Source organism: Scyliorhinus torazame, chromosome 29, assembly GCF_047496885.1.
Source record: "Scyliorhinus torazame isolate Kashiwa2021f chromosome 29, sScyTor2.1, whole genome shotgun sequence".
Classification (NCBI taxonomy): Eukaryota; Metazoa; Chordata; class Chondrichthyes; order Carcharhiniformes; family Scyliorhinidae; genus Scyliorhinus; species Scyliorhinus torazame.
The window spans coordinates 3,794,842-3,822,263 of NC_092735.1; the positions used below are offsets into that span (position 1 = coordinate 3,794,842).

General features: G+C 50.0%; 1 protein-coding gene across 2 annotated transcripts in view; it reads right to left on the bottom strand.

Annotated features, from left to right (window-relative positions):
• Nucleotides 1-396: 396 nt before the first annotated feature.
• pane1 (proliferation associated nuclear element) overlaps nucleotides 397-27,422 on the bottom strand; it is a 68,536-nt gene continuing 41,510 nt past the window's right edge. For both annotated transcript variants that reach the window (XM_072491972.1, XM_072491970.1), the window contains exons 3-6: nucleotides 15,208-15,306; nucleotides 6,468-6,547; nucleotides 4,253-4,344; nucleotides 397-727 (exon numbers count right to left, since the gene is read on the bottom strand). In XM_072491972.1, coding sequence (XP_072348073.1) covers nucleotides 614-727; nucleotides 4,253-4,344; nucleotides 6,468-6,547; nucleotides 15,208-15,306 — 385 coding nt within the window. In that variant the 3' untranslated portion in view covers nucleotides 397-613. The remainder of the gene's footprint in view (nucleotides 728-4,252; nucleotides 4,345-6,467; nucleotides 6,548-15,207; nucleotides 15,307-27,422) is intronic.

The window sequence follows — 27,422 nt, forward strand, 5'->3', positions numbered from 1 at the left end:
ATGCCGCCGTGGTTAGCACTGCTGCCTCATGCCGCCGTGGTTAGCACTGCTGCCTCACGCCGCCGTGGTTAGCACTGCTGCCTCACGCCGCCGTGGTTAGCACTGCTGCCTCACGCTGCCGTGGTTAGCACTGCTGCCTCACACTGCCGTGGACCCGGGTCACTGTCCGTGTGGAGTTTGCACATTGTCCCCGTGTCCGCGTGGGTCTCACCCCCCCAGCCCAAAGACGTGCAGGGGGGTAGATTGGCCACGGTAAACTGCCCCTTAACTTTAAGATTGTGAACAGTGAAGAGTTTGAAAGCTGGTCAAGACGGAATTGTTGGGTTAGCTACTCCAGCTTTCAATTCTGCTGGATATTACCAATCGCAATCTCCGACTGAAACAAACTGGGCTCGGTCCAAATATATAAATTATTTATTCCGATTGTGCATTGTATCATTTAAAAAATTTTCACAGAAATAATTGAAAGCTCCAAGACGGAAAGGAATCTACATTAGAAAAGGCTTTTTTTTTGCTGACTATCCAAAAGATAAATTGCAGTTCAGTGTGTGTGTGAGAATGTGACAGGAACAGAGCCACACCTCAATCGCGAATCGACAGTGAGAGTCGCTGTTCAGGGTCTTATCAAGGAGCTGAGTGCAAGGGCGGACACACCCGGTACCAGGCCTGCTGCAACCTTCAATAGCTGAAGGAGTCTCCGCGCTGTCACACATCTCCTGTCTGGGGACTGAATAATAAAACATTCTTTAGCTCAGTGTCATCCTGTTTGCAAGCTGCAGGAAACAAAGATCAAAACAAGAACTCCAGACACACACCGACTCTCTCACCCCCCACACACACACTTCCCCCCCCCCCCCACCCCACACACACACTCCCCCCCCCCCCCACCCCACACCCCACACACACACACACACTCCCCCCCACCCCACACAAACACACTCCCCCCCACCCCACACACACACACTCCCCCCCCCACACACACTCACCTCACCCCCCCCCCACACACACCAACCCCCCCCACACACTCCCCCCCCCCCCAACCCCACACACACACTCCCCCCCCACCCCACACTCCCCCCCCCCCCACCCCACACCCCACACACACACACTCCCCCCCACCCCACACACACACACTCCCCCCCCCCCCCACACACACTCACCTCACCCCCCCCACACACACCAACCCCCCCCACACACTCCCCCCCCCCCCAACCCCACACACACACTCCCCCCCCCCCACACACACTCCCCTCACCCCCCCCCACACACACCAACCCCCCCCACACACTCCCCCCCCCCCCAACCCCACACACACACTCCCCCCCCCACCCCACACTCCCCCCCCCCCCCCACCCCACACCCCACACACACACACCCCCCCCACCCCACACACACACACTCCCCCCCCCCACACACACTCACCTCACCCCCCCCACACACACCAACCCCCCCCACACACTCCCCCCCCCCAACCCCACACACCCCCCCCCCCACACACACCTCCCACCCCCCCCCCCCACACACCAACCCCCCCCCACACCTCCCCCCCCCCCCAACCCACACACCCCCCCACCCCCACCCACCCACACTCCCCCCCCCACACACACACACCCCCCCCACACCACACACACCTCCCCCCCCACACACACCACCCCCCCACACACTCCCCCCCCCCCCCACCCCACACACCCCCCTCCCCCCCCCCCCACCCACTCCCCCCACCCCACACACACCCCCCACACCCCACCCCACACACACCCCCCCCCACCACCACACACACACACCCCACTACACCCCCCCCACACACACACACACCCCCCCCCCCCACACCCACCCCCCACCCCCCCCCCACACCCCCCCCCCCCCCCACCCCACCCCCCCCCACCCCACACTCCCCCCACACACCCCCCCCCCCACACACCCCCCCCCCCCCCACACACCCCCCCCCCCCCCCCACACCCACCCCCCCCCCCACCCACACACCCCCCCCCCCACCCCCACACACACACCCCCCACACCACACCCCCCCACCACCCCCCCCCACACCCCCCCCCCACACACCAACCCCCCCCACCCTCCCCCCCCACACCCCCCCCCCCACACCCCCCCCCACCCCCACACACTCCCCCCCCCCCCACACACTCCCCCCCCCCCCCCCACACACCCCCCCCCCCCCACACACCCCCTCCCCCACACCCCCCCCACCCACACACCCCCCCCCCCACACCCCCCCCCCTCTCCCCCCCCCACCCCCCACACCCCCACACACTCCCCCACACCCACCCACACCCCCACACACCCCCCCTCCCCCCACACACCCCCCCCCACACCCCCCACACACACCCCCCCACCCCCACCCCCCACACCCCCCCCCACCACATCCCCACACCCCCCACCCCACCCCCCCAACCCCTCCCCCCCCACCCCCACACCACACAACCCCCCCCAACCCCCCCCCACACCACTCCCCCCCCCCCACCCCCCACTCCCCCCCCACACCCTCCCCTCCCCCCCCCCCACACACTCCCCTCTCCCCCACAACACTCCCCCTCCCCCCCACCACACCCCACCCCCCCCCACACACCCCCACTCCCCCCCACACTCTCCCCTCTCCCCCCCCACTCTCCCCTCACCCCCCCACTCTCCTTTCCCCTCACACACACCCCCCCACACACACACACTCCCCCCCACACACACACTCCCCCCCCACACACACACTCCCCCCCCACACACACACTCCCCCCCCCACACACACACACTCCCCCCCACACACACTTCCCCCCCCCCACACACACTCTCCCCCCCCACACACACTCTCCCCCCCCACACACACTCTCCCCCCCACACACACTCTCCCCCCCACACACACTCTCCCCCCCCACACACACTCTCCCCCCCACACACACTCCTCCCCCCCCACACACACTCCCCCCCCCACACACACTCCCCCCCCCCCACACACACTCCCCCCCCACACACACACTCCCCCCCCCCACACACACACTCCCCCCCCCACACACACTCCCCCCCCCCACATACACCTCCCCCCCCCACACCCCCCCCCCACACACTCCCCCCACACACACTCCCCCCACACACACTCCCCCCCACACACACACTCCCCCCCACACACACACTTCCCCCCCCCACACACACACTCCCCCCCCACACACACACTCCCCCCCCCCACACTCCTCTCCCCCCCACACTCTCCCCTCTTCCCCCACACTCTCCCCTCTTCCCCCCCCACACTCTCCCCTCCCCCCCCACACACTCCTCTCCCCCCCACACTCTCCCCTCTTCCCCCACACTCTCCCCTCTTCCCCCCCCACACTCTCCCCTCCCCCCCACACTCTCCCCTCCCCCCCACTCTCCCCTCCCCCCCCACACTCCCCCCCCCACACACACTCCCCCCCCCCACATACACCTCCCCCCCCCCCACACCCCCCCCCCCACACACTCCCCCCACACACACTCCCCCCACACACACACTTCCCCCCCCCACACACACTCCCCCCCCACACACACACTCCCCCCCCACACACACACTCCCCCCCCCACACTCCTCTCCCCCCCACACTCTCCCCTCTTCCCCCACACTCTCCCCTCTTCCCCCCCCACACTCTCCCCTCCCCCCCCACACACTCCTCTCCCCCCCACACTCTCCCCTCTTCCCCCACACTCTCCCCTCTTCCCCCCCCACACTCTCCCCTCCCCCCCACACTCTCCCCTCCCCCCCCACACTCTCCCCTCCCCCCCCACACTTTCCCCTCCCCCCCCACACTCTCCCCTCCCCCCCACACTCTCCCCTCCCCCCCACACTCTCCCCTCCCCCCCACACTCTCCCCTCCCCCCCCCACACTTCCCCCCCACCACACACTCCCCTCACCCCCCACACACTCCCCTCACCCCCCACACACTCCCCTCACCCCCCACACACTCCCCTCACCCCCCACACACTCCCCTCACCCCCCACACACTCCCCTCACCCCCCCACACACTCTCCTCACCCCCCCACACACTCTCCTCACCCCCCCACACACTCTCCTCACCCCCCCACACACTCTCCTCACCCCCCCACACACTCTCCTCACCCCCCCACACACTCTCCTCACCCCCCCACACACTCTCCTCACCCCCCCACACACACCCTCACCTCCCACCCCCCCACACACACACTCACCCCCACAGCGCCGCACACTCACTCACCCCCACAGCGCCGCACACTCACTCACACGCCACCCTCTCTTACCTCCAGCTCAGCTGAAATCAGGGGGCTTGAGTAGGAATCGGCCAGTTGCTTCAGAGTGTACATCTCCACTGATTGGTGCTTCACCGCCTTGCCTGTGCCAGAAAAGCAGATTTGAACTGGGTTGCCAAAGTCTCAAGGTGGCTATCACTCAGCCTTGGCCTTGCGTTGGCCAATTGAAAGCAGTTCACCTGCGTTTCACAGAGTGGATCACTAATCAATCAGACGTTACAAATGCAGCAACTATCCCTCAATGCTTTCTCCCCCACTCCTGATGCACCACCAACCTTTACCTCCTGATTTTCACTTCATTCACTTGCCCACCAAACCTCACCAAAAACACTTGACTTTTGGTCTCCACCGAGTTTCAGGATTGTTTTGTGTCGATGAAACTCCGAGTACAACTGTATCCGAAGCGGTGTCTGATGGAGGGGGAGGGGGCAGGTGGATTCCCGACAGGAATCAGGTACCAGGGTTAACTGTTTAACAACAGACCCGTGCTGTCAATTCGAAGGGCACACTGTCACTGTCATGTGAGAGTACCTATAAGAAATGGGTGGTTATAAATGGGTATGTAAATAAGTTCTGTTGTTATGGGCCAGGGTGTAGAGAACCCCAAAGTGCATCATGGAGTTCACCTGACCCACAACTTTTACTAGATTGTGGTATGGGGAGCACACGGCCCACTCTACAGGTGTGGGACAGCAGAAATGGAAAAGTATTTTTTAAAGCAAAACAATGTTTATTCTATGAACTCAAGTTAACCTTTTTAAAACATACAGCGAACATCTTAGCAACCATCAATTCAAATACAACCTCCAAAAATTCACTAAGAAATCTGTATGCTGTTCTAGTAACATCCAAAAGACTTAACAAACCTCTAAACAGAAGCACATCAGATTTACATTCAATACGGAGACCTTTTACAATTCTGGGTTCAACAAATGATCCATAGATAGTCTTTGGATGGCAGACTTCAGATGCAGCTCACTGAAAAACACAGACACACCAAAGCTTTTTCTCAAACTGAAACTAAAAAGCCCAAGTAGAGCTCCACCCACACTCTGACATCACTCCAGTAACATGAGCAGCTCCATTTCTTAAAGGTACATTTCTTAAACACTGTCATGTGAGAGGACCTTTAAGAAATGGGTGTTTATTACTGCAGCGATGTCAGAGAGTGGGTGGAGCTGGGCTGTCTGTCAGCTTTTTACTTTCGCTTTAGGCTTTTTGCTGCAGGGTGGGTTTGGTTTCATTTTAGTTTTGGGGAAGCTGCAATCACAGCAGGACGCGTGTGAATCTCTGCAAGCTTATGAAGGTCCATTTGCTGATTTCAACATGGTAACTGTTCTCAGTAGTGAAGTTAAGCCTGATGTCTTTCTGTTAAAAGGTATTTTTACGTCTTATGGATGTTAAAAGGAAAATAAGAATTACTTAGTGAATTTTTGGTGGTTGTATTTGAATTAATGGTTGCTAAGATGTTCACTGTATGTTATAAAAAGGTTAACTTGAGTTCACAGAATAAACATTGTTTTGCTTTAAAAAATCCTTTTCCATTTCTGCTGTCCCACACCTGTAGAGTGGGCCGTGTGCTCCCCATAACCACAATCTATTAAAAGTTGTGGGTCAGGTGAACTCCACGACACATGTTGGGGTTCTCTACACCCTGGCCCAGAACAACACAGGACTGTGGGCGTTCTTACTTTCACTGCCAGGGAAAGTGTGATCGGCCACAGCAGCTGGAGCAGCCAAACAAGATAACACAGAATCCAGGACCAGGGGGCAAGTTAGGACAAAATTAGGCTTTTAAAAGACTGGGCTACGAGGGAAAGGGAGGGATTCCACAGTCAGGCAGCCCCAAAAATTAGGAGCAGTATTAAACCGTGATAGATAAGCGTCTCTCAAAGATTCTACTCAGATTTTCATTGGTTAGCACTGTTGCTTCACAGCTCCAGGGTTGCAGGTTCAATTCCCGGCTTGTGTCACTGTCTGTGCGGAGTCTGCACGTTCTCCCCCTGTCTGTGTGGGTTTCCTCCGGGTGCTCCCACAAGTCCTGAAAGATGTGCAGGTTAGGTGAATTGGACATTCTGAATTCTCCCTCGGTGTACCCGAACAGGCACCGGAATGTGGCGACTTGGGGATTTTCACAGTAACCTCATTGCAGTGTTAATGTAAGCCTACTTGTGACAATAATAAAGATCATTGATTTCAAACTTACCCCCAACTGCAAGGAAGCAAACTTTGCCGAGGAAGAAATTCACATCGACATAGGGCAGAGATGCCTTCACAGTTTCTACACTGGAATTGAAGCAAAGAACAGAGTTTAATGGAGAATGTTCTCAAAAGGGAAAGAGATGGTGCTAACATGGTGCTGAGATGATTAACACTCTTTGCCGTTTTATGCCCCTTTTAAAATATACTGCCTGTAGAAATCAGGGCCTTAATTTGAAGATGTTCACCCTGGATTTGATTTGGGTTTGACCCTGTTTCTATTGCCGATGTTTTACCAAGAGAACCAAACGGTGGCTCCCAGGTGTTCTGAATGGCAAGTTCTCTGCAGCTTCCTCGACCAGAAACTCTCTATTGTCAAACTCCGAACTCCATCATTCTCTGCTCTCCATCGCCACTGTTCACACACAATTTTAACACTGGTGAATATAGCAGCGATCCTTTTACCGAGATTGCCAACATTCCAGATCAGAATTAGTGTATTGTATTGGTCCCAATGCAAAGGAGTAATGTCTTGAATTACAGACTTTTAGATTACGTAATATAGTTTATCCCCTTAATTTATTATTAATAGTGTGATGAAATCTGTAGTTTGCAAGAACAAAGGAAAGTACAGCACAGGAACGATCCACTATTGAACACGGATGTGAAAGTATTGGCTAAGTTGTTGGCGGGGAGGATGGAGGAGTGTGTCCTGGGGGTGGTTGCAGAAGATCAAACAGACTTTGTGAAGGGCAGGCAGCCCGCGAGTAATATAAGACGCTGTCGAATGTGGTGATGAATCCGTTGGGGGCTCTGGTACCGGAGGCGGTGGTGTCCATGGACGCGGAGAAGGCATTTGATCAGGTGGAATGGATGTACTTGTTCGAGGTTTTGGGAAGGTTTGGGTTCGGGTTGAGATTTGTGGCATGGGTGCGTTTGTTGTATGTGGCACCAAGGGCGATGGCAAATGATATGAGCTCACAAAGCTTTGACTTACTCAGGGGTACGAGGCAGGGGTGCCCGCTGTCACCATAGAGCCATTGGTGATGGCTCTCAGGGGTCAGCAGAGTGGCGGGCGATTGTGAGGGGACAGAGGGAGCATCGGGTGTCGCTCTATGCCAATGACCTCTTGCTGTATGTTTCGGATCGGTTGGAGAGTATGGGAAGGATTATGGGCCTGCTGGGGAGGTTTGAAGGATTCTCGGGGTACAAACTGAATGTAGGGAAAAGAGAGGTAATCCCGCCGAATGAGCTGGGACAGCGGGCAAATTTAGGGGGGATGCCATTTACGGTAGCGAGGGATAGGTTTAGGTATTTGGGGATTCAGGTAGCGAGGGAATGGACGGGGCTCCATAAGTGGAACTTAACAAAGCTGGTGGAAGAGGCCAGGGAGGATCTTAAGAGGTGGGAAACACTGCACTTAATGTTGGCGGGGAGGGTCGGTCATGTGATAGTACCCTTTAAGAAATAGGTGTTCAAGAAATGGGCCTTTAAGAAATGGAGCTCTACTTCTGTTTTTTAGTTTCAGTTTGAGAAAATCTTGGATGTGTCTGTGTTTTTCAGTGAGCTGCATTTGAAGGTGATCTCTGCCATCCAAAGACTATCTGTGGATCATTTGGTAAATTCAGAAGAATTATAAATGTTTTCAGTAGTGACTGTAAACTCTATGATGTGCTTCTGTTTAAAGGTTTGTTAAGTCTTTTGGGTGTAAAAGGACAGCATACAGATTACTTAGTGTTGTAGTCTTTGGGGTTTCTATGTGATTTACTGGTTGCTAAGATATTCACTGTTTGTTTTAAAAAGGTTAACTTGAGTTCATAGAATAAACATTGTTTTGTTTTAAAAACCACTGGTCCATTTTCTGCTGTACCACAGCTGTAGAGTGGGCCGTGTGCTCCCCATACCACAATCTATTAAAAGTTGAGAGCCAGGTGAACTCCATTCACTTTGAGATTCTCTAAACCCTGGCCCATATCAAATTGGGGTCTCGAGGGGGATAAAAATCTATCTATTGGATTGACTTATTGAACCTAAAGACAGTGAGGGGTGAGCATGTTGTGGTTGCTTTTCAGGTGCGGTATTTTAGTTTAAGTGGGGAGAGTGTTGTGGACAATGGCTCTTTCAGAGGCTCAGAAGTTTTTTGGGGTGGAGAATGTCACACGCAGTACCTTACGGACAGAGACTAAAAACAGACTTTTAGATTTGGCAAAAACATTGCAGTTAACATTACCTGACAAAATGCGAAAAGATGAGGTAATTATGGCGGTGGTTAAGCATTTAAAGTTGCCTGGGATAGAGTTTGACTCATTGGAAATGGCAAAAATTCAGTTGCAGATTAAGCAACTTGAACATGAAAAAAATTTAAAGCGGCTGGCATATGAAGCGAGAAAAAGGAGAGAGAGAAGAAAGAATAGCCCTAGCACAACAAAAGGAGATAGAGGGGAATGGGAAAAAGAAAGTTTGAACTTCAGAAAATGGCCATGAAACATAAGTCAGTTAAAATTGGCAGACGTAAAGGGACACATGCAGTTGGATGATAGTGATGAGGATAATGAGACAGAGCGTCATAGTCGAAGGCTTGGTGTGAATCTATTTAAATTTGTCCAAGCATTGCCAAGGTTTGACGAGAAGGAAGTGGAAGCCTTTTTCATTTCATTTGAGAAGGTAGCTAAACAAATGAAATGGCCACAGGACATGTGGGTGTTACTGATTCAAACAAAGCTGGTAGGTAGAGCTAGTGAAGTGTTTGCATCATTACCGGAGGAGGTATCTGGAACGTATGAGGAGGTGAAAAAATCCATCTTAAGTGCATATGAGCTAGTGCCTGAAGCTTACAGACAAAGGTTTAGAAATTTAAGGAAAGAATTTGGTCAAACATACATGGAGTTTGAAAGGCTCAAACAGAGTTTTTTTGATAGGTGGATAAGGGCTTTGAAAATAGACCAAATGTATGAAGCTCTCAGAGAAATTATACCTTTGGAGGAGTTTAAAAATTCAATTCCTGGTGTAGTGAGAACTCATGTTGAAAAGCAGAGGGTTAAAACTGCGAGATTAGCAGAAATGGCAGATGATTATGAATTAGTTCATAAATCAAAGCTTGGTTTCCGACATCAGTTTCAGCCTGTGAGGGCTAGAAACTGGGGACATGAGAAATACTCAAGTGGGCAGCACGGTAGCATTGTGGATAGCACAATTGCTTCACAGCTCCAGGGTCCCAGGTTTGATTCCGGCTTGGGTCACTGTCTGTCCGGAGTCTGCACATCCTCCCAGTGTGTGCGTGGGTTTCCTCCGGGTGCTCCGGTTTCCTCCCACAGTTCAAAGATGTGCAGGTTAGGTGGATTGGCCATGATAAATTGCCCTTAGTGTCCAAAATTGCCCTTAGTGTTGGGTGGGGTTACTGGGTTATGGGGATAGGGTAGAGGTGTTGACCTTGGGTAGGGTGCTCTTTCCAAGAGCCGGTGCAGACTCGATGGGCCGAATGGCCTCCTTCTGCACTGTAAATTCTATGAAATACTCAAGTGGTAAAAGTAAAGGTGATCTGATGGGAGACAATAAAGAGAGTGTACCTCAGATTAAAAAGGAAATCCAGGACAGTGGAAAAGAAATGAAAAATTTCAAATGTTTTCACTGTAATAAACTAGGCCATGTAAAGTCAGTGTTGGGGGTTGAAGAAAAGCACTGGGAAGGCTGATGTGGTAAAACAGGGTAAGACAGTGGAGTTTGTTAAAGTGGTAAAGGAAAGCCCAAGTGAAGCGAAGGAGGTGCAAAAGATTGTGCAGCCTGATCAAGAGGTGATTGATAAGAAGGTGCCAGATGTCTTTTAAAGAATTTACTTGTGTGGATAAAGTTTGCTCATGTGTATCAGGCGGAGCAGGTAAAGAAGTCACAATTTTAAGAGATACGGGAGCTAGTCAATCTTTAGAGATGAGGAGTTATGTCGTTTGGGAAGAATGTTGCCAGAAAAGGTGGTAATATGTGGAATTCAAGGTGAGAGGAATAGCGTTCCATTATATAAGGTAAGGTTGGAAAGTCCAGTGAAGAGTGGTGAAGTGGTAGCAGGAGTAAACTATCTCGTCCAGGAGTACAGTTTATCTTGGGTAATGATATAGCTGGATCGCAGGTGGGAGTGATGCCTACTGTGGTTGAAAAGCCAGTGGAAAATCAGGCAACTGAAGTGTTGAAGGACGAATATCCTGGGATTTTTCCGGATTGTGTAGTAACAAGGTCGCAAAGTCACAGGTGAAGACAAGAGGAGAAATCAGAGAGTGAAGGTGAAGTTGAAGTGCAATTATCAGAAATGATTTTTGATCAGATGGTTGAAAAAGAACAAGAACAGGTGGAGGATGAGGCGGATATTTTTAGTTCCGGAAAATTGGTGGAGTTACAACAGAAAGATGTAGAAATAAAACGGATGTATCAGAAAACGTACATGGAAGAGGAATCCGAGTTTATACTAGTGTTATTACCATAAAAATGATTTCTTGATGAGAAAATGGAGACCTGTACACATGCAGGCAGATGAAAAGTGGGCAGAGGTTCATCAAGTAGTATTGCCGGTAGGGTATAGAAAGGAGGTGTTGCGAGTTGCACACGAGGTACCAGTGGGAGGTCATTTGGGAATATGGAAAACTCAAGCTAAAATCCAGAAACATTTTTATTGGCCTGCACTACATAAAGATGTAGTTAAATTTTGTCAATCATGTTACACATGTCAAGTGATAGGGAAATTTCAAGCAGTGATAAAACCAGTGCCCTTAATACCCATTCCAGCATTTGAGGAACCTTTTACAAGGGTCTTAATTGATTGTGTAAGACCGCTTCCTAAAACGAAAAGTGGGAATCAATATCTTTTGACTGTAATAGATGTGTCTACTAGGTTTCCAGAGGCCATTTCAGTACGTAATATTACAGCTGAAAAGATAGTGGAGGAGTTACTTAAATTCTTTACTAGATATGGACTACCCACAGAAATACAATCGGATCAAGGATCAAATTTTACCTCGAGGTTATTCAAAGAAGTTATGGGTAGTTTAGGAATAAAACAATTTAAATCAACTGCGTATCGTCCAGAATCGCAGGGAGCGTTAGAAAGATGGCATCAGACATTAAAGACAATGTTGAAGGCTTATTGTCAAGATTATCCAGGGGATCCATAACAGGTCCAAGTGGTGAAAATGAATATTCTGCTGAGGTTCTTGTTTATCTTTCAGGCTCTCCCGATCTTTATACCAACGGCCTTTTTTCAGAAAGTGGACACGATCATTTTGGACTTTGTCTGGGTGGGGAAGGTGCCAAGGGTGGGGAGGACCCTGCTACAGAGGCAGCAGGGGGGGTTGGCATTGCCGAACTTGCTCCGTTATTATTGGATGGTGAATGTGGACAAGGTGCGGTGGTGGTGGAAAGGAGAAGGGGTAGAGTGGGTTAGGATGGAGGAGGAATCTTGTAAAGCATCTAAGTTTGAGGGCTATGGTGACGGCAGCATTGCCAATGGCTCAGAGTAGGTATTCAGGGAGTCCGGTGATGCAGTCCACGGTGAAGATATGGAATCAGCTGAGGAGGCATTTTAGGGTGGAAGGGATGTCGGTGTTAATGCCGCTGTGCGAGAATCATGGGTTTGAGCCTGGGGGGGATGGATAGTGTAGACAGGAGGTGGAGGGAAGTGGGACTGGTCAAGGTGAGGAATCTGTATTTGGAGGAAGGGTTCGCCAGTCTGGAGGAGCTCAGGGCGAGGGTAAAGTTGCCAGGGGGAGTGGGTTCAGGTATCTGCAGGTTAAGGACTTTGCACGAAATGTCTGGAGGGGGTTCCCTAGGGTACCGGGAAGAATTGGGGATATGTACAAGTGGCTGGGGGAACAGGGAGGCGAGCGGGTGGTGAAGATCAAGGAGAAATGGGAAGCGGAGTTGGGAGGGGATATCAATTGGGGATTATGGAGTGAGGCACTGCGAAGGGTAAACAGAAACTCCTCTTGTGCAAGGATGAGCCTGATACAGTTTAAGGTGGTGCACAGGGTGCATATGACTCGGGCGAGAATGAGTGGGTTCTTTCAGGGGGTAGCAGATGAGTGGGAGAGGTGTGGGCGGGGGCCAGCGAATCACGCGCATGTGTTTTGGGGTTGTGAAAAATTGGGAAGATTCTGGGCGGGAGTGTTCACGGTCTTAGCCAGGGTAGTGGAGGAGGTGAACCCAGACCTTTGGGGTTTCAGTGAAGCCGGAGCTCATGGAAAGGAGGGAGGCCGATGTCGTGGCCTTCGCCTCTCTGATTGCACGGTGATGAATTTTGCTGGAGTGCCGGTTGGCATCGCCATTAGGGGGTAGCGGCTTGGTTAGGTGATCTGTACGACTTCCTATGATTAGAGAAGATAAAGTAGGAGTTAAGGCTCAGCAGGGGGGTTTGAGAAAAGGTGAAAAATGAAAATCGCTTATTGTCACAAGTAGGCTTCAAATGAAGTTATTGTGTTTGCGTGGGTTTCGCCCCACAACCCAAAGATGTGCACGGTAGGTGGATTGAACACGCTAAGTTGCCCCTTGATTGGAAAAAAAGAATTGGGTACTCTAAATTTTTTTATTTTTTTTTAAATGAAGTTACTGTGAAAAGCCCCTAGTCGCCACATTCCGGCGCCTGTTCGGGGAAACTAGTACGGGAATTGAACCCACGCTGCTGGCCTGACTTGGTCTGCTTTCAAAGCCAGCTATTTAGCCCTGTGCTAAACCAGCCCCTAGGTGGGGGATGTTTGTAACCATGTTTGAGGAGCTGTTCGTCACGGGGGTTGATACATGTTTGTAACAAAATACATTTTTTTTTTTTTTAAAAAACAGAAGGTGGTGGTGAGCTGCCTTCTTGAACCGCTGCAGTCCCAGAGCTGTAGGTACACCCACTGTGCTGTTAGGAAGGGTGTTTCAGGATTTTCACCTGTTGACAGTGAAGGAATGTCGATATATTTCCATGTCAGGATGGTGTGTGGCTGGGAGGGGAATTTGCAGGTGGTGGTGTTCCCATGTGTCTGCTACCCCTGTCCTACTGGATGGTAGAGGTCACGGATTTCGAGTGTGCTGTCGAAGGAGCCTTTGGGAGTTGCATCTTATAGATGGTGCACACGGCTGCTACTGTGCCGGCGGTGGAGGGGGTGAATATTGAAGGCGGTGGATGAGGTACTAACCAAGCGGGGCTGCTTTGTCCTGGATGGTGTCGAGCTTCTGGGGTGTTGTTGGAGCTGCTCATCCAGGCAAGTGGAGAGTATTCCATTAATATTAATAAGCTTAATCGTCACAAGTAGGCTCACATTAACACTGCAATGAAGTGACTGTGAAAAGCCCCTAGTCGCCACTTACCGGCACCTGTTCGGGTACACGGAGGGAGAATTCAGAATGTCCAATTCACCTAACAAGCACGTCTTTCGGGATTTGTGGGAGGAAACCGGAGCACCCGGAGGAAACGTAGACACGGGGAGAACGTGCAGACTCCAGTGACCCAAGCATGGAATCGAATCCAGGACCCTGGCGCTGTGAAGCAACAGTGCTAACCACTGTGCTACCGTGCCACCTTACACTCCTGACTCGTCCCTTGTAGATGGAGGAGGGAGTCAGCACGCGAGTTATTATCCACAGAATTCCTTGCTCCGAACCTGCTTTTGTAGCCACAGTATTTATATGGCTCGTCCAGTTCAGTTCCTGGTCAATGGTAACCTCCAGGGTGTTAATAGTGGAGGATTCAACAACGTTAATGTCATGGGGAGAGGGTTAGATTATCTCTTGTTGGAGATGGTCATCGCCCAGCATTTGACTGGTGCAATCGTTACTTGCCAACTAAAAGTGGCTATTTATCTTATTGCTGTTTTTGGGAGCTTACATTGCACAAGTTCACGACGTTTGCTAAATTACAATAGTAATTTTTTTAAAAATTAAATTTAACTACACTTTAAAAGTAATTTCATTCTACTTGCAAAGCGCTTCGATCGGCACAAAGAATGGTGAGCGAGGAAAAAGAAACAGAAGGGCTGCCCTTGTGGGTCGCCAGTCTCCACAAGGGCTGCTCTCCCAGCCGCGAGGACAATATACAGGGCCAGGATTGTGCTCTCCCAGCACCGAGGGACAATATACAGGACCAGGATTGTGCTCTCCCACCCCCGAGGGACAATATACAGGGCCAGGATTGTGCTCTCCCAGCCCCGAGGGACAATATACAGGGCCAGGATTGTGCTCTCCCAGCCCCGAGGACAATATACAGGGCCAGGATTGTGCTCTCACAGCTCCGAGGACAATATACAGGGCCAGGATTGTGCTCTCCCTGCCCCGAGGGGCAATATACAGGGCCAAGATTGTGCTCTCCCAGCCCCGAGGGACAATATACAGGGCCAGGATTGTGCTCTCCCAGCCCCGAGGGACAATATACAGGGCCAGGATTGTGCTCCCCCAGCACCAAGGACAATATACAGGGCCAGGATTGTGCTCTCCCAGCCCCAAGGGACAATATACAGGGCCAGGATTGTGCTCTCACAGCCCCAAGGGACAATATACAGGGCCAGGATTGTGCTCTCCCAGCCCCAAGGGACAATATACAGGGCCAGGATTGTGCTCTCACAGCCCCAAGGGACAATATACAGGGCCTGGATTGTGCTCCTCCAGCCCAGAGGACAATATACAGGGCCAGGATTGTGCTCTCCCAGCGCCAAGGACAATATACAGGACCAGGATTTGACAATAACTGGATTCAAGTTGATACAAGTGATTCACATTTATTTGCAGCTCACCTGTGCTGACTACGCAAATCCATGAGGAAAACGATGAGATCTATCCGTGGTCTGGTCTGTTCATTCTCCGCGGGTAACGGCAGCCGTTTCGCCAAATGCCTGAAGATAAATAAGTGAGTTTCAGAGTTCCTCTGGGACCTCAACTGCAAATCATTTCATCAACCGAGGTGACTATACGTTGATTGTTTTGTTTGGTGATTAGACTTATAAGCACCATGCCAGGCAAAAATGGAATGGTGGAGATGCCAGCTTATATGGCTGGCCTCCTACGGCACAGGGGGCAGCACTACGGTCAGATTTATATAACTCCTTCAGCTGGATCAGAGCAGCAGTCACACAGGATAGAAAACTAACTTGCTGCTTCACGTATGTGGTCTGTACACCAGGCAGAAAAAGAACTTCTCTATTTCTTTAACTCTGATGTGCCAGGTCAATAGTTAAGTCACAGGGGAACTGCCGTTGCATACAGATTCACCCAGAGAGCTCGCAAACTTAGTGAATAAAAATGCAATTACTTTCAAACATTCATCTGGGCGTTTTCTTTGGCCCACACTGTGAGCAAACGCATAGCTTGCTGCCATGGAAACTGCACAGTGTCATCACCGAGGAAAAGCAGGACATGAACTCTGCCCCAGAGTGCAGTACAGCACAGGAACAGGCCCTTCGGCCCTCCAAGCCTGCGCTGACCTTGCGGCACATCTAACTTAGGTTAGACGTGCAGCAAGGCAAACCTTCTACATTTCCGGGGTCCGTATCCCTCTATTCCCATCCTATTCATGTATTTGTCAAGATGCCCCTTAAATGTCACTATCGTCCCTGCTTCCACCACCTCCTCCGGTAGCGAGTTCCAGGCACCCACTACCATCTGTGTAAAAAACTTCCCTCGCACATCTCCTCATAACCTTGCCCCTCGCACCTTAAAACGTAGCTCCCTGAGTAATTGCCTCTTCCACCCTGGGGAAAAAGCCTCTGACTATCCACTCTGTCTATGCCCCTCATAATTTTGTAGACCTCTATCAGGTCACCCCTCCGCCTCTGTCGTTCCAGTGAGAATAAACCAAGTTTATCCAACCTCTCCTCGTAAATATCCTCCATACCAGGGAACATCCTGGTAAATCTCTTCTGCACCCTCTCTAAAGGCTCCACATCCTTCTGGTAGTGTGGCGACCAGAATTGAACACTATACTCCAAGTGTGGCCTAACTAAGGTTCTATAAGACATTGGTATGGCCACACTTGGAATACTGTGTGCAGTTCTGGTCACCCTATTATAGAAAGGATATTATTAAACTAGAAAGAGTGCAGAAAAGATTTACTAGGATGTTGCCGGGACTTGATGGTTTGAGTTATAAGGAGAGGCTGGATAGACTGGGACTTTTTCCCTGGAGCGTAGGAGGCTTAGGGGTGATCTTATAGAGGTCTATAAAATAATGAGGGGCATAGATAAGGTAGATAGTCAACATCTTTTCCCAAAGGTAGGGGAGTCTAAAACTAGAGGGCATAGGTTTAAGGTGAGAGGGGAGAGTTTCAGAAGGGCCCAGAAGGGCAATTTCTTCACTCAGAGAGTAGTGAGTGTCTGGAATGGGCTGCCAGAGGTAGTAGTAGAGGCGGGTACAATTGTGTCTTTTAAAAAGCATTTAGATAGTTACATGGGTAAGATGGGTATAGAGGGTTATGGGCCAAGTGCGGGCAACTGGGACTAGCTTAATGGTAAAAACTGGGCGGCATGGACTGGTTGGGCCGAAGGGCCTGTTTCCATGCTGTAAACTTCTATGATTCTATACAACTTTTCTAATGATCGTCATCCACAACTTACTCTACCGCCTCCTCCGTTACACCAGATATGACCAGAACTGGAAGCAGTTGGTAGTTATCAATTACTGTTGTGCTGCACTAGTCTTTAATTTCCTGCTAAGCAGACTAAAGAGGGACAATTACATAGGTGTAAGCCTCACTTGCAGCTGCCAAGCTGAGCAAGATATTGCTCGTCAGTTGCTATCACTCACTTGGAGAGAGTTCAATGACAGCATTATTAAATAACCGTATAAAGATTGGATAAAATAGGAGGAGGCAGACATGCAGTACGTCTGCTAAAGCTTGTCATTTAAGGAGTCGCAAAGGTGAGGTGATCATTTACCTGTTTACAGAGATGTCTAATGGATCATTGCTCTGATTGCAGGTGTTCCCCGGGGTGTAGAGAATTTGAGGCATTGCATTTCGTCCTAGCTAAGCAGGTCATGGGACATCTTGGTGGGGTACAGATGATGTAATTAATCGGAGGAGCCAGGTCGGTCTGTAGTTTTGCAGTCTGCTGTAAGATTTTATGTTGCACAGCAGTTTGCCGTAGGATTCTAGTCTGACAAGACAGGATTTTCAGGTTGTTCCTGAAAGGGTCCATCTCCAAAGGTCTGCACAGAGAACAGTAAGTAACTCGGATTGCAAACTTTATTCATGAGTGGATTTTGAACTGTATTGGGTTGCTTTGTTGGAATAGATATCGCGGCAGGTATAGTTAGTGAGCGGTGAAGCCACAGTGCTACCCACTGTGCTGCCCCAAGATACACAAGTGAAGGAGTTTCTCAATTCACTTTGAAATGACAGGCCCACCCAGCCTGAGATTTTGTCCCTGGACTCTGGACAATTCCAGCCACTCGTTGAACCTTTCAAGCCTGCGGATGATTTGATATATTTCGAAGCAAGCACCTCTCATTCTTCTGAGCTCCACGGAATATTCAATCTCTCCCTATCGGGCAGCCCCATCATTGTAGGAATGAGACGACCGAACCGTTGCTGCATTCTCCCATTAGGAGATGATCAAACATGGTCCCTGGACTCACAATATAATTGGAGCAAGGCTGCTTCGCTCTTAAACATCCACCTCCTCACAACACAGACCTTAACTGCTTGTCCCTCTGTGTTAACATCATGAACAAGAACCACTCTTCCTCCCCCAGTCTCTGCACACAGATATTTAATTAACTCTCACCACTTAACCAAATATTATGCTCCCCCAGTTTGCCTACCAAACGTGAATAAGCTCACACATCCCCACACTACCGTTTAACCAGTCTAACTCTCTTTGCAGCTTCTCGGTGCTGCCTCACAGCTCACTTTCTTATTTCACAGTGCGGGAGGTCATTTGGCCCATTGAGTCTGCACTGGCTCTCTGAAAGAGCATTTTACCGAGCAGTCCCCCCCAATCTGGCATGTTCTTTTTCTGATAGCAATCACCATTACAGATTCCCTTCGGCCATGACGCCTGCACGAACATTCCCTTTTCAATACTTCGCTGGAAGCTTCGCCACCCTCAGGAAGTTCGTTCCAGCCGTTTCTTGATATCACATGGGGTGAATCGAATTGGCTGAAGACTGACATCTGTGAGGCTGGGGACATCCGGAGGAGACCGAGACGGGTCATCCACTCGGCACTTCTGGCTGAAGATTGTTGCGAATTCTTCAGCCTCGTCTTTTATGATCAGTGGCCCTCCAATTCCCACTCGCCTCCCTCAACATCTCACCTAGTGGTAAATTCTTCCACCAGTTACCCCCTCTCTCACCACAGCCTGGGTCGCATCTTCTTCCTTTGTAAAGACAGATAGAACATAGAACGATACAGCGCAGTACAGGCCCTTCGGCCCACGATGTTGCACCAAAACAAAAGCCATCTAACCTACACTATGCCATTATCATCCATATGTTTATCCAATAAACTTTTAAATGCCCTCAATGTTGGCGAGTTCACTACTGTAGCAGGTAGGGCATTCCACGGCCTCACTACTCTTTGCGTAAAGAACCTACCTCTGACCTCTGTCCTATATCTATTACCCCTCAGTTTAAAGTTATGTCCCCTCGTGCCAGCCATTTCCATCCGCGGGAGAAGGCTCTCACTGTCCACCCTATCCAACCCCCTGATCATTTTGTATGCCTCTATTAAGTCTCCTCTTAACCTTCTTCTCCCCAATGAAAACAACCTCAAGTCCATCAGCCTTTCCTCATAAGATTTTCCCTCCATACCAGGCAACATCCTGGTAAATCTCCTCTGCACCCGCTCCAAAGCCTCCATGTCATTCCTACAATGCGGTGACCAGAACTGTACGCAATACTCCAAATGCGGCCATACCAGAGTTCTGTACAGCTGCAACATGACCTCCCGACTCCGGAACTCAATCCCTCTACCAATAAAGGCCAACACTCCATAGGCCTTCTTCACAACCCTATCAACCTGGGTGGCAACTTTCAGGGATCTATGTACATGGACACCTAGATCCCTCTGCTCATCCACACTTTCAAAAGCTTTACCATTAGCCAAATATTCCGCATTTCTGTTATTCCTTCCAAAGTGAATCACCTCACACTTCTCTACATTAAACTCCATTTGCCACCTCTCAACCCAGCTCTGCAGCTTATCTATATCCCTCTGTAACCTGCTACATCCTTCCACGCTATCGACAACACCACCGACTTTAGTATCGTCTGCAAATTTACTCACCCACCCTTCTGCGCCTTCCTCTAGGTCATTGATAAAAATGACAAACAGCAACGGCCCCAGAACAGATCCTTGTGGTACTCCACTTGTGACTGTACTCCATTCTGAACATTTCCCATCAACCACCACCCTCTGTCTTCTTTCAGCTAGCCAATTTCTGATCCACATCTCTAAATCACCCTCAATCCCCAGCCTCCGTATTTTCTGCAATAGCCTACCGTGGGGAAGCTTATCAAACGCTTTGCTGAAATCCATATACACCACATCAACTGCTCTACCCTCATCTACCTGTTCAGTCACCTTCTCAAAGAACTCAATAAGGTTTGTGAGGCATGACCTACCCTTCACAAAGCCAAGCTGACTATCCCGGATCATATTATTCCTATCTAGATGATTATAAATCTTGTCTCTTATAATCCTCTCCAAGACTTTACCCACTACAGACGTGAGGCTCACCGGTCTATAGTTGCCGGGGTTGTCTCTGCTCCCCTTTTTGAACAAAGGGACCACATTTGCTGTCCTCCAGTCCTCTGGCACTATTCCTGTAGCCAATGATGACATAAAAATCAAAGCCAAAGGTCCAGCAATCTCTTCCCTGGCCTCCCAGAGAATCCTAGGATAAATCCCATCAGGTCCCAGGGACTTATCTATTTTCAGCCTGTCCAGAATTGCCAACACCTCTTCCCTACGTACCTCAATGCCATCTATTCTATTAGCCTGGGGCTCAGCATTCTCCTCCACAACATTATCTTTTTCCTGAGTGAATACTGACGAAAAATATTCATTTAGTATCTCGCCTATCTCTTCAGACTCCACACACAATTTCCCATCCCTGTCCTTGACTGGTCCTACTCTTTCCCTAGTCATTCGCTTATTCCTGACATACCTATAGAAAGCTTTTGGGTTTTCCTTGATCCTACCTGCCAAATACTTCTCATGTCCCCTCCTTGCTCGTCTTAGCTCTCTCTTTAGATCCTTCCTCGCTACCTTGTAACTATCCATCGCCCCAACTGAAACTTCACACCTCATCTTCACATAGGCCTCCTTCTTCCTCTTAACAAGAGATTCCACTTCCTTGGTAAACCACGGTTCCCTAGCTCGACGCCTTCCTCCCTGCCTGACCGGTACATACTTATCAAGAACAAGCAGTAGCTGATCCTTGAACAAGCCCCACTTACCCAGTGTGCCCAACACTTGCAGCCTACTTCTCCACCTTATCCCCCCCAAGTCACATCTAATGGCATCATAATTGCCCTTCCCCCAGCTATAACTCTTGCCCTGCGGTGTATACTTATCCCTTTCCATCATTAACGTAAACGTCACCGAATTGTGGTCACTGTCCCCAAAGTGCTCTCCTACCTCCAAATCCAACACCTGGCCTGGTTCATTACCCAAAACCAAATCCAACGTGGCCTCGCCTCTTGTTGGCCTGTCAACATATTGTTTCAGGAAGCCCTCCTGCACACACTGTACAAAAAACGACCCATCTATTGTACTCGAACTATATCTTTTCCAGTCAATATTTGGAAAGTTAAAGTCTCCCATAATAACTACCCTGTTACTTTCGCTCTTATCCAGAATCATCTTCGCCATCCTTTCCTCTACATCCCTAGAACTATTAGGAGGCCTATAAAAAACTCCCAACAGGGTGACTTCTCCTTTCCTGTTTCTAACTTCAGCCCATACTACCTCGGAAGAGTCCCCATCTAGCATCCTCTCCGCCACCGTAATACTGCTCTTGACTAGCAGCGCCACACCTCCCCCTCTTTTGCCTCCTTCTCTGAGCTTACTAAAACACCTAAACCCCGGAACCTGCAACATCCATTCCTGTCCCTGCTCTATCCATGTCTCCGAAATGGCCACAACATCGAAGTCCCAGGTACCAACCCATGCTGCCAGTTCCCCTACCTTGTTTCGTATACTCCTGGCATTGAAGTAGACACACTTCAAACCACCTACCTGAACACTGGCCCCCTCCTGCGACGTCAAATCTGTGCTCCTGACCTCTATACTCTCATTCTCCCTTACCCTAAAACTACAATCCAGGTTCCCATGCCCCTGCTGCATTAGTTTAAACCCCCCCAAAGAGCACTAACAAATCTCCCCCCCAGGATATTTGTGCCCCTCAGGTTCAGATGTAGACCATCCTGTCTGTAGAGGTCCCACCTTCCCCAGAAAGAGCCCCAGTTATCCAGAAATCTGAATCCCTCCCGCCTGCACCATCCCTGTAGCCACGTGTTTAAATGCTCTCTCTCCCTATTCCTCATCTCACTATCACGTGGCACGGGCAACAATCCAGAGATAACAACTCTGTTTGTTCTAGTTCTGAGCTTCCATCCTAGCTCCCTGAAAGCCTGCCTGACATCCTTGTCCCCTTTCCTACCTATGTCGTTAGTGCCAATGTGGACCACGACTTGGGGCTGCTCCCCCTCCCCCTTAAGGACCCGGAAAACACGATCCGAGACATCATGTACCCTTGCACCTGGGAGGCAACATACCAAACGTGAGTCTCTCACGTTTGATGCAAAGTTCTCATTTAATACTCCGCTAATTCTCCTGCCTCAATGTGCAAATCCTCTTTTTATTTCAACTCAGCCTTTTTATTATTTATATGCTTAGCGAAGACCTTGGGATTCTCTTTCATGTTAACTTAAACTTTGTATCATCAACAAATGTGGATTCACTAACTCGGTCTGGAACCTCTCAGTTATTGATGCAGATGCTCCATCATCCCAACTCTCTTTTGATTGTCTGTCCGTTAGCCAATCCTTGATCTATATTATATTCTTCCAATCCTAATCCACTAAACTCCTTATTGAACGACTACTGAACATCCAGATACATAACATGTACCAATAAACCCCTCAAAACACTTATGAAGCAATTTCCCTTCCATCAATTTCCCTTCCATAAAACTCTGTTGACATTGCCTAATATTTCAAGTGTCCGGCTCTTAATTTTATTAATAAAAGATTTGAGAATGTTCGCTCCGACAGATGCAGATCGGGTTAACTGGCCCAATAGCATCTCTCTCTCTAATTTTAAATACATTTCCAATTAAGGGGGTAATTTATCATTGCCAATCCACCTACCCTGCACATCTTTGGGTTGTGGGGGTGAGCCCCACGCCGACACGGGGAGAATGTGCAAACTCCACATGGACAGTGACATGGGACTTGGGGCTAGTAACGAACCTGGGTCTTTGGTGCACTGAGGCAGCAGTGCTAACCACTGTGCCACCGTGCTGTCCACTCTCCCCTTTCTCAAACAGTGAACATGGTACATACAGTGAAGGAGGCCATTCAGCCCATCGAGTCTGCACCGACCCACTTAAGCCCTCACTTCCACCCTATCCCCGTAACCCGATAACCCCTCCTAACCTTTTTTGGTCACTAAGGGCAATTTAGCGTGGCCAATCCACCCAATCTGCAGGTCTTCGGACTGTGGGAGTAAACCGGAGCACCCGGAGGAAACCCACGCTGACACGGGGAGAATGTGCAGACTCCGCACAGACAGTGCCCCAGCTGAGATGCTGGAGCTGTGAAGCCACAGTGCTAACCACTGTGCTACCATACTGCCCTGGTATTACATTCCGATCCACAGGAAGCATTCCAGAATCCAGGCAATTCTGGATGATCCAAACCAATGCATCCACTATCTTTCCAGCTTTTTGAAAACCATCAAAAGGGACCTCGGGATGTGTCAGCTTTTAGTTCAATCTTTCTCCTCCACCTTTTCTTCACGAGTTACATTCCTCACTTTCATTAGACCTCTCATTCTCCACAAGTCAGACAAATTTCCTTCGGTCTTAGAATCATAGAAGTTTACAGCATGAAAACAGGCCCTTCGGCCCAACCAGTCCATGCCGCCCAGTTTTTACCATTAAGCTAGTCCCAGTTGCCCGCACTTGGCCTATAACCCTCTATACCCATCTTACCCATGTAACTATCTAAATGCTTTTTAAAAGACACAATTGTACCCGCCTCTACTCCTACCTCTGGCAGCACATTTCAGACACTCACTACCCTCTGAATAAAGAAATTGCCCCTCTGGGCCCTTCTGAATCTCTCCCCTCTCACCTTAAACCTATGCCCTCTAGTTTTAGACTTTTGGGAAAAGATGTTGACTATCTACCTTATCTATGCTCCTCATTATTTTATAGACCTCTATAAGGTCACCCCTAAGCCTCCTACGCTCCAGGGAAAAAAGTCCCAGTCTATCCAGCCTCTCCTTATAACTCAAACCATCAAGTCCCGGCAACATCCTAGTAAATCTTTTCTGCACTCTTTCCAGTTTAATAATATCCTTTCTATAATAGGGTGACCAGAACTGCACACAGTATTCCAAGTGTGGCCGTACCAATGTCTTGTACAACTTCAACAAGACGTCCCAACTCCTGTATTCAATGTTCTGACCAATGAAACCAAGCATGCCGAATGCCTTCTTCGCCACCCTGTCCACCAGCGACTCCACCTTCAAGGAGCTATGAACCTGTACTCCTAGATCTCTTTGTTCTATAACTCTCCCCAACGCCATACCATTAACTGAGTAGGTCCTGGCCTGATTCGATCTGCCAAAATGCATCACCTCACATTTATCTAAATTAAACTCTATCTGCCATTCGTCGGCCCACTGGCCTAATTGATCAAGATCCCGCTGCAATCCTAGATAACCGTCTTCACTATCCACTGTGCCACCAATCTTGGTGTCATCTGCAAACTTACTAACCATGCCTCCTAAATTCTCATCCAAATCATTAATATAAATCACAAATAACAGTGGACACAGCACCGATCCCTGAGGCACACCACTGATCACAGGCCTCCAGTTTGAAAAACAACCCTCTACAACCACCCTCTGCCTTCTGTCGTCCAGCCAATTTTGAATCCAATTGGCAACCTCACCCTGGATCCCGTGAGCTTTAACCTTCTGCAACAACCTACCATGCGGTACCTTGTCAAAGGCTTTTACTGTGATCAATGCACAGGGTTATGGGGACTAACTGGGCAGGGCCTAGGCAACGCTCATTGGGGACAGTGACCACAATTTGGTGACGTTTACGTGACTTGGGGGGGATAGGTTGGAGAAGTAGGCTGCAAGTGTTGGGCACACTGGATAAGTGGAGCTTGTTCAAGGATCAGCTACTGCGTGTTCTTGATAAGTACGTACCGGTCAGGCAGGGAGGAAGGCGTAGAGCGAGGGAACAGTGGTTTACCAAAGAAGTGAAATCTCTTGTTAAGAGGAAGAAGGAGGCCTATGTGAAGATGAGGTGTGAAGTTTCAGTTGGGGTGATGGATAGTTACAAGGTAGCGAGGAAGGATCTAGAGAGAGAGCTAAGACGAGCAAGGAGGGGACATGAGAAGTATTTGGCAGATAGGATCAATGAAAACCACTTCCTTACCTTGCAGGTCAGCTGTTCGGGAGAGAGAGGGAGCCGGGACCTTGGAAACAGCGCGGGAGTTTCAAAAAGCGCGGGAGCTGCGAGGCAGAGGGGACAGTTTAAAAGGGCGCGCCGTGGGTGAGGTAAGTACTGCTTAACCACTTCCTTACCTTGCAGGTCAGCTGTTCGGGAGAGAGGGGGAGCCGGGACCTTGGAAACAGCGCGGGAGTTTCAAAAAGCGCGGGAGCTGCGAGGCAGAGGGGACAGTTTAAAAGGGCGCGCCGTGGGGGAGGTAAGTACTGCTTAACCACTTCCTTACCTTGCAGGTCAGCTGTTCGGGAGAGAGAGGGAGCCGGGACCTTGGAAACAGCGCGGGAGTTTCAAAAAGCGCGGGAGCTGCGAGGCAGAGGGGACAGTTTAAAAGGGCGCGCCGTGGGTGAGGTAAGTACTGCTTAACCACTTCCTTACCTTGCAGGTCAGCTGTTCAGGAGAGAGATCAGTTTTGGGAGCAGGCCTATTGGCTGACTGTAAATCAGGAAGGATACAAAAGGTGTGGCTGAAGTGCCTATAGAAACAGAGTGCTGGAAGCAAACAGAGTGTATCTGAGTTTGGGTAAGGCTGAGTGCTGGAGGCAAACAGAGTGTATCTGAGTTTGGGTAAGGCTGAGTTCGGGTAAGAGGGGAGTGACAAAAAAAAAAAATAAAAAAAAAAAATAAAAAAAAAATTAAATTAATTAACTCGTTAAGGGAATTTGGTGCTCACCTGAAGGAGGTGCAGAGAAGCAGACCTGTGAGGGAGTCTCTGGAGCAATTACATCACAGCCAGCAGGTAAGTGATTGGCTTGTGACTGGTAAGTGATTTCTCTCTCTTTGACTTTCTCTTAGCTGTGTAGTGTAGTTCAAATTTAACTTCAGGTTTAAGTCATGGCAGGAGAGCTCAGACCCGTGTCATGCTCCTCTTGTGAGATGTGGCAAGTCAGGGACCCTTCTGGTGTCCCTGACTCCTTCATCTGCAAGAAGTGTGTCCAACTGCAGCTCCTGTTAGACCGCTTGACGGCTCTGGAGCTGCGGATGGACTCACTTTGGAGCATCCGCGATGCTGAGGAAGTTGTGGATAGCACATTCAGTGAGTTGGTCACACCGCAGATTAAAATTACTGAGGCAGATAGGGAAAGGGTGACCAACAGACAGAGGAAGAGTAGGAAGGCAGTGCAGGGATCCCCTGTGGTCATCTCCCTGCAAAACAGATTTACCATTTTGGAAACTGTTGGGGGAGATGGCTCACCAGGGGAAGGTGGCAGCAGCCAGGTTCATGGCACCATGGCTGGCTCTGCTGCACAAAAGGGCGGGAAAAAGAGTGGCAGAGCTATAGTGATAGGGGATTCAATTGTAAGGGAAATAAACAGGCGTTTCTGTGGACGCAAACGAGAATCCAGGTTGGCATGTTGCCTCCCTGGTGCAAGGGTCAAGGATGTCTCGGAGCGGCTGCAGGGCATTCTGGAGGGGGAGGGTGAACAGCCAGCTGTCGTGGTGCATATAGGCACCAACGATATAGGTAAAAAACGGGATGAGGTCCTACAAGCTGAATTTAGGGAGTTAGGAGTTAAACTAAAAAGTAGGACCTCAAAGGTAGTAATCTCAGGATTGCTACCAGTGCCACGTGATAGTCAGAGTAGGAATGACAGGATAGCTAGGATGAATACGTGGCTTGAGAGATGGTGCAAGAGGGAGGGTTTCAAATTCCTGGGACATTGGGACCGATTCTGGGGGAGGTGGGACCTGTACAAATCGGACGGTCTGCATCTGGGTGGGACCGGAACCAATGTTCTCGGGGGGGTGTTTGCTAGTGCAGTTGGGGAGGGTTTAAACTAATGTGCCAGGGGGATGGGAACCGATGTAGGAAGTCAGTGGGGACAAAAACAAAAGGCAGGAAGGGAGAGTGTGTAAAGCATGACCAGAGAAAGCAGGGCAGAGAGCAAGGAAGGTCTACATTAAACTGCATTTATTTCAATGCAAGGGGCCTGACGGGCAAAGCGGATGAACTCAGGGCATGGACGGGCACATGGGACTGGGATATTATAGCTATGACTGAAACATGGCTAAGGGAGGGGCAGGACTGGCAGCTCAATGTTCCGGGGTACAGATGCTATAGAAAGGATAGAACAGGAGGTAAGAGAGGAGGGGGAGTGGCGTTTTTGATTAAGGAGAACATCACGGCAGTACTTAGAGGGGATATATCCGAGGGTTCGCCCACTGAGTCTATATGGGTGGAACTGAAAAATAAGAAGGGAGAGATCACCTTGGTAGGACTGTACTACAGGCCCCCAAATAGTCAGCGGGAAATTGAGGAGC